General features: G+C 47.8%; 1 protein-coding gene and 1 non-coding gene across 2 annotated transcripts in view; both read right to left on the bottom strand.

Moving 5' to 3' along the window:
- The window catches only part of acoxl (acyl-CoA oxidase-like), a 667,710-nt gene that overhangs the window by 94,530 nt on the left and 562,615 nt on the right, over nt 1-10,565 (bottom strand). Inside the window, exon 14 of the mRNA XM_072500077.1 lies at nt 4,623-4,732. Within this exon, the coding sequence (XP_072356178.1) occupies nt 4,623-4,732 (110 nt within the window). The remainder of the gene's footprint in view (nt 1-4,622; nt 4,733-10,565) is intronic.
- Nucleotides 5,940-6,131, bottom strand: LOC140415704 (U2 spliceosomal RNA). Its single transcript, XR_011944623.1, has one exon. It is a non-coding gene; the product is annotated as a U2 spliceosomal RNA (small nuclear RNA).

Here is a 10,565-nt window from a genome sequence, read left to right as displayed (position 1 = left end):
GGCTCCAACTATCAGTGATTGAAGAGTCCAAGTTTTGTCTTTCAACATGCCTTCTACATTTGTTTTAAACATCATGAGGTACATCAGATACTTAGCCAGATTATTCCCAATGACAACAGCAGTTGACAAGAGCATTTCAGGGATTTATAGGACTTTACTCCGAACTCAGGTACTCCCTGCTGTGAATGTGGGAGCGTTGAATTAACCCCTATAAGTAAGCTGGGACTCACTGCGTACATCCACTTCCTCCCGAAGTGTGAACTTTATCGGCCCTACGATTAAGTTATTGATAAAAGAAGCCGGTTTTTAAAAATATAAATTTAAAATATCCAATTTTTTTTTTCCAATTAAGGGACAATTTTAGCGTGGCCAATCCACCTAACCTGCACATCTTTGGGTTGTGGGGGTGAAACCCACGCAGATGCAGGAAGAATGTGCAAACTCCACGCGGACAGTGACCCAGGGCCGGGATTCAAACCCGGGTCCTCAGCACCGTAGTCCCAGTGCATACCACTGCACCACCTTGCTGCCCTAAAAGAAGCCTGGTTTTGGTCATGTAAACGCGAGTAGAGATGAGGAAAAATTTTTTTTGCCGCGAGTTGGTATGATGTGGAATGCACTGCCTGAAAGGGCGGCAGAAACTGGATAGACTCGGACTATTTTCATTAGAAAGACGGAGGTTGAGGGGTGACCTGATAAGAGGTCTACAAGATTGAGGGCATGGATAGAGTGGATGGGCAGGCACTCTTTCCCAGGGTGGGGGGGGGGGTCAGTCACCAGGGGGCATAGGTTTAAGGTCCATGGGGCAAGGTTTGGAGGAGATTTGCAAGGCAGATTTTTTACGCAGAGGGTGGGGAGTGCCTGGAACGCGTTGTCAGGGGGGGTTGTGGAAACAGATACATTAACGGCGTTCAAAAGGCATCCTGACAAACACATGGATAGGGTGGGTACAGAGGGATAGGGCACAAGGAAGTGCTGAGGGTTTTGGCAAAGGTTGGTATCATGACCGGTATAGGCTTGGAGGGCCGAAGGGCCCGTTTCTGTGCTGCATTGTTCTTTGTTCATAACAGATTCAATGGGAACTTTCAAAAGGGAACTAAATAGACGCTTAAAGGGGAAAGATCAAGGGAGCAGAACTAATTGGATAAGTCGCTCAAAGAGCCAGTTGGTTGAATGCCCTTCTTCTGTGCTGTGTGCTTCTATGAAAAGTGGAATTTGGCCTTGTATGTTTTCACTCTGTGGGGATTTGGGGGTTGGAACATAGTGAGCCCAGCTAGGGGGGCAAGGTAGCACAGTGGTTAGCACAGATGCTTCGCAGCTCCAGGGTCCCAGGTTCGATTCCCGGCTTGGGTCACTGTCTGTGCGGAGTTTGCACTTTCTCCCTGTGTCTGTGTGGGTTTCCTCCGGGTGCTCCGGTTTCCTCCCACAGTCCAAAGATGTGCAGGTTAGGTGGATTGGCCATGCTAAATTGCCCTTAGTGTTCACAAAGGTTGGGAGGGGTTACTGGGTTACAGGGATAGGATGGAGGTTTGGGCTTCGGTAGGGTGCTCTTTCCAAGGGCCGGTGCAGACTTGATGGGCCGAATGGCCTCCTTCTGCACTGTAAATTCTATGATTCTACGATAAGCTCAGCATTCAACTGAGAATGGAAGAGCTGGAGGGCACCAGGCACAAATTGCTACACTGTAATGAGATGAAACTAGATGCACAAATATAAAGTGCATGGTTTCAGTCGCACAACACAAACCCATATTTGTAAATTTACCTTTAAAGTAGTCGGAGTGAACGAAGAATAAGTTTCTCCATGGCCATGTATGTTTATTACTGAAATGATCTCTCCCCCACTCCAGCACCAATTCTGAATACATTTATGTTTTTTTAAATGTAAATAAAGACATGCTCCTTCCAAGTTCTGTTTGTTACCAGTAGCTTCAAAGATAATTTCGAACCTTTTATCTTTTGTGGTGATGTTGCCGGAAAGCCCAAACGCTGTAGTATTATGGTCTGACCTCTGTCATTACGCGGCTTGTTACTCGGATCTATGGAACTGATTTAGGTAATCTCGTCTGCTGGTAAACACACATTTGAAAACATCCGAAAAAGCAGACAGAAGGGTGAATTCCAAGAAAACGAGCTTTAAAAAGCCTTCCCAGATTTGGTTTCACTACCGGGAACTGTTTTTCCTCTCCCACTTCAGATTTCAGAAGACTGTTGAACATCTCTGAAGTTCGGCTCTGTTCTCGCTCCGAACATCACACTAACGTGGTGCATCCCCTTCGGTTCGAAGGGCTTCACGAATATACAGAGTTCAGGCTGGTGCTCAGAAATCGGTCCACGATTTGATAGCACTGCAGCAGTGAGTGGATGGTCGTGGTGGTGAGGATGGGTGGGGGAGCAGTGTGGTGATGTGTGTCAGAGCAGCTGTTTAAAATTGGGATTTTACTTGAAGGTGGTTTGTGAGATTTATCGAGGGAGGCACGGTGGTTAGCACTGTTCTAGGGTCCCAGGTTCATTCTGGCCTCGGGTGACTGTGTGGAGTTTGCATGTTCTCACCTTGTCTGCATGAGTTTCCTCTCACTGTCCAATGATGTGCAGGATAGGTGGATTGACCATGCTAAATTGCTCCTTAGTGTCCAAAAGATTAGGTGGGGTTGCTGGGTTACGGGGATAGGGTGGAGGCATGGGAATAAGTAGCGTGCTCTATAGGCGGCTCGTGGCGCAGTAGTTGGCACTGGGACTACAGCGCTGAGGACCCGGGTTTGAATCCCGGCCCTGGGTCAATGGTCCGTGTGGAGTTTGCACATTCTCCCCGTGTCTGCGTGGGTTTCACCGAATGGCCTCCTTCTGCACTGTAAATTCTAATGATTCTAAGCGAATGAAACAAACTCAACATGGCAGACAGGCGAGCAAAGTACTGAGGATGCGGGATATCTGTAATCAAAACAGAAAATGCTGAAATAAGGGCAGCACGGTGGCGCTGTGGTTAGCACAGCTGCCTCCAGCGGCACCCAGGTCCCAAGTTCTATCCCGGCTCTGGATCACTGTCCGTGTGGAGTTTGCACATTCTCCCCGTGTTTGCGTGGGTTTCGCCCCCACAACCCAAAAGATGTGCAGGGTAGGTGGATTGGCCACGCTAAATTGACACTTAATTGGAAAAAAGCAATTGGGTAATCTAAATTTATTTAAAAAAAGAAAATGCTGAAATATTCAACAAGTCCTAACATCCACCTTCTGTTGTTCCCTCGGAGGGATTTCCACTTGTCCCTTCTACCATGTTCACTTTCATTGTTTTCGGTTTCTCTTCTTTTTAAAATCTTTCCATGCTCAAGGGGTGTGGGCGTCGCTGGCTAGGCCAGCATTGCTGCCCATCTCGAATTGCCCTCGAGGAGGTGGTGGTGGTGGAGTCCCTTCTTGAACCTCTGCACTCCCTGTGGTGTCGGAACACCACAGTGCTATTAGGAAGGGGGTATGATCAGGTATCTATGAAAACGTGGTAGCACAGTGGGTAGCACTGTGGCTTCACAGCTCCAGTGTCCCAGGTTCGATTCCCGGCTTGGGTCACTGGCTGTGGACTCTGCACGTTCTCCCCCTGTCGGCGTGGATTTCCTCCGGGTGCTCCGGTTTCCTCCCACAAGTCCCAAAAGACTTGGGGCTGGATTCTCCGCAGGCGTGATTCTTCGTTTTGCCGGCACCCGTTGGTTTCCCGACAGCGTGGGGCTGCCTCACAATGGGAAACCCCATTGACCGGCTGGCAAAACGGAGCATCCCGCCGGCGGATCGGGGCAAAAATGTGGCAGAGAATCCAGCCCTTGATGTTAGGTGAATTGGACATTCTGAATTCTCCCTCTGTACCCGAACAGGCGCAGGAATGTGGCGACTAGGGGCTTTTCACAGTAATTTCATTGCAGTGTAAGCCTACTTGTGACAATAAAAATTATAATAAAATGTATTTTCACAGACTTTTCTTGCCTCCGGCTCAGACTTCATAGAAATCATAGAATCCCTACAGCATAGGTGGAGACTATTGGGGCCATTGAATGTACACCAACCCTCTGAAAGAGTAGCCCACTCACCCCACTCTTTCCCCGTAACCTGCACATCCTTCGCCACTAAGGGATGATTTCACATGGCCAATCTACTCACGCAGACACGGGGAGAATGTGCAAACTCTATACGGACAGTGATCCAGGGCCGGGATCGAACCTGGGTCCTCAGCGCTGTAGGCAGCAGTGCTAACCACTGCACCACATGCCACCCCCTTTGTCAGAGACTGGAAGACTGCATGGATTCCCGACCCAACGTCATCGCGCTACGCCTGTAAAGCCCATTAACTGATTCTCTCTCTACAGATGCTGCCCGACCTGCTCAGCATTTCCGTACTTTCTGCTTTTGTTTCACATTTCCAGCAACCCCAGTTTATTACTTCTGCTGAAAGCAACAGACTGGTTTATGTTCTGGTGTTGCTGATGACGTTCTCACAGTAATATGGTACAGATCTCTCAACAGCAGCCGCTAATGATGGTGGTAGCCACTCGCAGCTAGAAGCGGATGATATCTTGGATCTTCCCCCTCAAGTAATAAAATGCTAGTCTTTTCCTTCCCTATTAGCAATGCGAGGTGTACCTTGTTCTGAAGCTGTCCACCGTGGCGCCAGTCCAGTTTCTCAGAAGTCCAATCACAGGTTTCTCTTCGTATTGTCTTGCGTACTGTGCTAAAAGTTCACGCACAACCACCTATTGGATGAATCATCAACATTTACTTGCAAATTTGTAAAAAAAATAACTTATCCTCAAAACAAAACAAAACAAAACAAGTAACATTAAGACCGACAGGTAGCTTGACTGAAGCACAGCCGTGAACAATGGGATTGGTCCCTACAATTCACCACGGCCCCAGGCACAATGCAAAGGCTCAACTGCCTCTCCATGGGTGGACTCAACATTTTCCAGCACAGTAAGTCAGAAGGTTGCCTCTGGACCTTTCCCCCTCCACAAACTAAGGTTGCAATCCATCCAGTTTTGGATCTGATTGCTTGCTCTTCGAGTGGGCTCTCTGCATATTTTAAAACATGAGAAACACATCAAAAATCCTTTTCAAAACATTCTCCTTCCATGTTGAATGATGTGGAGATGTTGGTTCTTAAAGTAACGATACACCAGGCTCAAGCTCTCATTTCATCCCCCAGGCCCAGCCAAAACCTACCAATCCCCTTTTTGTGTTTTTGAATATCCTGGGTAGAGGGAAATAAAGGTGGTAACCCAACCCTACCTGGGAAAAAAAAAAATGAGGATACTAAGCCAGAGTGCCCCCAGTTAGATATGCAGGGCATTGAAACTGACAAAAAGGTGTATCACGGTGGTCAAATTGTCCACATATATGGTGGAAAAAGCCATGGACTGGAGTGCCACAAAACCACTTCACTGCATCTCCTAGCAGCTAGCTGAACAGAGACGTCAGCTGGATATGGGAGACAGAGGTCTCCTCTCCATTCTCTTGAATAACACTTGGCCAATGCTGACCTGGAAAGTGGGTGGAGACATGGAAAACTGAACTTAAACTCTGAAATAAGCAACATTATCCAATGCAGACCTGCAATACCACTTGTGCTGCGTGGTTATCATTACGTGGGTTGGGATCGGATATAACTGTGCAGCATAACGCACAGCTATGGGATAGCAAAGAGGATTAAAAAGCAGACCATCACCAACAATGTACCACCTCAGAGCTGCTGCAAGCCCACTTAATGAATCATATTTCTGTCAGAAAACAGGTGTATTTGCATACATGTAATTTTTTTTTTAAACCAGTGTATTCCAGAGTAACAATGGACACCCAGTTTTTCCACTTAGCGGAGATGTGTCACACCTTCCCTAGATTCTACCCCTAAAATGTATCTAACCCTTAATTAATGTTCAGGTTCCACTGTACAATGTTTTAAAAAACTTTTTCTGAGTTACCAAGCCAGGGCTCAGAGTGTGGTCAGGAGGGAACCCCTAAACCAGCACCTTGTCTGCTCCAAAACCCAATTCAAATTCAAATTGAATCCAATTCATGGGCCCCACAAGAGAGACATACCAGATCTAAGCCAAAAGGCTACTACACTTGATCTTAGCCAAAAGGCCGAGAAGCGATACACTGTACAATGTTAATCCTCTCAGTGCAACACCCATTGCCAAATAAACCGTAGCATTGTATCCTCTTATGCATTTCATATATTTTCACCTAATTTTTTCCCATTCTTCCTGAAAAGTGAGCTATTCGAGGGTAATAATAACAATCTTCATTATTGTCACAAGTAGGCTTACATTAACAGTTACTGTGCAAATCTCCCAGTCGCCACACTCCGGCGCCTGTTCAGGTACAGAGTGAGAATTCAGAATGTCCAATTCACCTAACAGCACGTCTTTCAGGACTTGTGGGAGGAAACCAGGGAACCCGGAGGAAACCCACGCAGACACAGGGAGAACGTGCAGACTCTGGCCAGACAGTGACCTAAGTGGGAATCGAACCCGGGACCCTGGCACTGTGAAGCAACAGTGCTACCTACATAGAACATAGAACATTACAGCGCAGTACAGGCCCTTCGGCCCTCGATGTTGCGCCGACCTGTAAACCACTCTAAAGCCCATCTACACTATTCCCTTATCGTCCCTATGTCTATCCAATGACCATTTGAATACCCTTAGTGTTGGCGAGTCCACTACTGTTGCAGGCAGGGCATTCCACGCCCTTACTACTCTCTGAGTAAAGAACCTACCTCTGACATCTGTCTTATATCTATCTCCCCTCAATTTAAAGCTATGTCCCCTCATGCTAGACATCACCATCTGAGGAAAAAAGCTCTCACTGCCCACCCTATCCAATCCTCTGATCATCTTGTATGCCTCAATTAAGTCACCTCTTAACCTTCTTCTCTCTAACGAAAATTGCCTCAAGTGCCTCAGCCTTTCCTCATAATATCTTCCCTCCATACCAGGCAACATTCTGGTAAATCTCCTCTGCACCCTTTCCAATGCTTCCACATGCTTCCTATAATGCGGCGACCAGAATTGCACGCAATACTCCAAATGCAGCCGCATCAGAGTTTTGTACAGCTGCAACATGACCTCATGGCTCCGAAACTTAATCCCTCTACCAATAAAAGCTAACACACTTCTTCACAAGCCTTCTTCACAACCCTCTCAACCTTGGTGGCAACTTTCAGGGATCTATGTACATGGACACCGAGATCTCTCTGCTCATCCACACTGCCAAGAATCTTACCATTAGCCCAGTACTCTGTCTTCCTGTTATTCCTTCCAAAATGAATCACCTCACACTTTTCTGCATTAAACCCCATTTTCCACCTCAGCCCAGCGCTGCAGCTTATCTATGTCCCTCTGTAACTTGTAACATCCTTCCGCACTGTCCACAACTCCACCGACTTTAGAGTCATCTGCAAATTTACTCATGCTCACAGTGCTGCCATGACGCCCTAGGTACTATCACAGCCAAGCTTGATCCTGTCCCTGCTTTTTAAAAAAAAAAAATTATACTCGTTCATGAGGACATGTGTCGCAGGCTAGGCCAGCATTTATTGCCCATCCCCAATTGCCCTTGTAGCCATCGGGGATGGCCACTTCCCGATTACAAAATGGACACTTTGCAAAGATTGCAGGGAAAATGGACAATGTGATAAAACAAGCAGGTTCAGAGCTTGTCTGTATATTGGAGCCACAGCTCCCAGACAAGACCAAAACTGTAGGCCCATTAGCATACTAATGGCCCATCTCCGGGAACAAAAGAGTAACATTTGAGTAACCGATACTAAGGCAGACAGAGGAGACCAAAACAAAGCAGGCCAACAGCCACCTAGGACACGCCCAGCCATCAGGGCACCCACCCCTTTATTGGATGAAATCAATAGGAATGATCAAGAAACGGCCCAATTGATTGGGGCCAAGTTCAAGGCCCGCCCAAAAGAGCGCGAAGCCCCTTTGGGTATAAGAAGGAGCCCCCAAGAGAGAATCGTTCTCTTGGACCCGGCTCTCACCGAGGAGAGACCTGTCCACCAGCTGCACCAGAAGCAAGCAAGTCCAAGGTCAACGCTCGCTACCAGACAGACGACCTTAGCTGTTCCCCTGTATCAGTTCAACCCCAGCAGCCTCAGAACTGAACAATGCCATTGTTCCTCTGACTGAGTGGGCACCCGAAGCTAAGTATAGGCTTTAGCAGTAGTGATAGTTTAGTCTGTAGTATTTGTGCCGGAGTATATTTAACTGTGTGTGTAAATAAATAAGCATTGACTTTAAACTAACTAACTGGTGTATTGAGTGATCAGTATTCGGTTTTGAACCTTGTGGCGGTATCGAAAGATACCTGGCGACTCGAGAGCAAACGTAATTAGAATTAAGGAAGGCAACCATATTGACCGCCATATTCAGAGCCAACCAGAGAGAGCAACACCCTTGAGGGGGCAGAAAAGAGTCAACCACGTTGCTGTGGGGCTGGAGTCACTTGCCGGCTACGGATGGCAGATTTCCTTCCCGAATGGAAATTGGCGAACCAGATGGGTTTTTAAACGACAATCAGCAATGGGGTTTCAGGTTCATCATTAGACTTTTAATTCCAGATTTAAAAAATTGAATTCACATCTGCAGTGGCGGGCTTTGAACCCAGGTCCCCAGAGCATTACCCTGGTTTACTGGTGCAAGTGACAATACCACTGCTCCAACCTCTCACCCTTGTGCACTGGCCAGTATAACAGTTGTAGGAATCACGGATGGAGAACTTCCCAGAGCAGTTTCCCCCCCCCGATGAGGGCCTTTTTTTCTCTGTTTAGCTTGTCCCTCCTAGCAGATTACGTAGCTGATCTATACTGTATGATCCTCCAGCTTGATGGTTCAGCCTGTCTTTTCCTGACTGTCATTCTCACCTGTTTATTTTCTTTTCGCCCCACTAGACCCAGGGGCCACGGAGATCAAACTGCAGCCTCCCTGTCCACTCCCTCCACACCACCCCAAACTGAGGCTGGATAACCTAATACACACGAGGCCATAACTCTGAATCCTTTTGGCCTGTCTGCTCCGGTAAACACCATATGGTGCACTTACTCACCGATGGGGAGTGGTGGTATGTGTGTGGGGGAGTTGGGGGGGGGGGGGGGGGGGGGCACAGGATGCTACATGCTTTCCCGATTAGGCAGATGTTAGAAATATGTTCTCGAACACATTCTTTTCCATGACTCTCATTAAGACAGCAGCTTATAGTGTGAGTTTTACCCAGCCAAAGCAGGAAGTCACTTATTGTGAAGTGTCACTTTTTCCATCCAATACTGAAGGTTTAACCTCAAACACACTATACTTATTAATTTAGAATAAAACTGTACAATATTATTCATTACCTGAACTTGAAATAGGAGTTGTTGTTTCCCCCCCCCCCCACCTTCATCATCATGATAAATGGGGGCGATTTTTCGGCCCCGCCAAAATCCCGTTATGGTGGCAAACGCTTGCGAGAGGGCCGTAACTGGATTTGTGACGGGGAGATTTCAGAATGGGAGCTTGGCCACCCCCCGCTGGCGAGGCACTGAGGTTCACACCCAGCGAGGATGTGAACCCGATTACCATATGTTTTTATATACTTAAATATTCAGAATCGGCTTAATGCCGAATCCTCTGGGAACGTCCGATGTTCCCACCCGCCGGTGTGCGGCAACGGCAGCAGGAATCACTAGTGGTTTCCAAAACCGGAGAACAGATGTGGCGACCACGCAGGGGACTCAGAGGCCAGTGTAGCACCCGGGTGGTCAGGGACATGGCAGGGCAGTGCCCTGACACCCTAGAGTGCCAACCTGGCAGTGCCAAGGGATGGGGCCTGAAGCTAGCGATCTTGGGGGGGGGGGGGTGGAGGATGAGTGGGGGGGATAGATGCCAACTATCTTTGGGGAGTGGGGCCGACACCAGCGATCCTTGGGGGGGGGGGCTTCATTGGGGAAAAATGGGCAGCAATATTTGGAGAGAGTGCCCCCACCAGCGATCCTTGGGGTGGGGGCATTGATGCCAGCAATCCTTGGTGGGGTGGTGTTGCTGCCGGCGATCATTGATGGGGGTTCTTGATGTCCGTGCTGGGGGTGGGGGGAGTCTTTAACTTCATTTTGAGATAGGTCCCGATCTCTGTGGAGACGGGCTTGCCGGCATCTTTAGGTTCACCACAACGATGACGAAGTGCGGGAAGACCCGGATGGTAAACCTGCCACACGCCGGTTTTCAGTCAGAACCTGACACTTGCCATTTTGGGGAAAATTCCGCCCAGTGATGAATGATGATTGAGCAAAATGCCCGCCTGCTCTATTCAGGTGACCTTGAATCAATTCATCATTAATTGTTATAAACAGCACAAGCAAAACGTTTCTTCTCAACAGTAGAAATCTACATTCATTACAATGCCTTTAACTTAGTCAAACATCCCCAGAGACTTCACAGGCACACATTGACACCAAGCCAAAAGATGTGACCATAAGCTTAGTCAAAGAGATAGGTTTTAAGATGCATCCTACAAGAAGAGAGAGCTGAACCGAGGGAGAGA

Source organism: Scyliorhinus torazame, chromosome 4, assembly GCF_047496885.1.
Source record: "Scyliorhinus torazame isolate Kashiwa2021f chromosome 4, sScyTor2.1, whole genome shotgun sequence".
NCBI classification, from domain to species: Eukaryota; Metazoa; Chordata; class Chondrichthyes; order Carcharhiniformes; family Scyliorhinidae; genus Scyliorhinus; species Scyliorhinus torazame.
The sequence above is the reverse complement of the archived record's forward strand: the minus strand, read 5'-3'. Positions and strand labels throughout refer to the sequence as shown.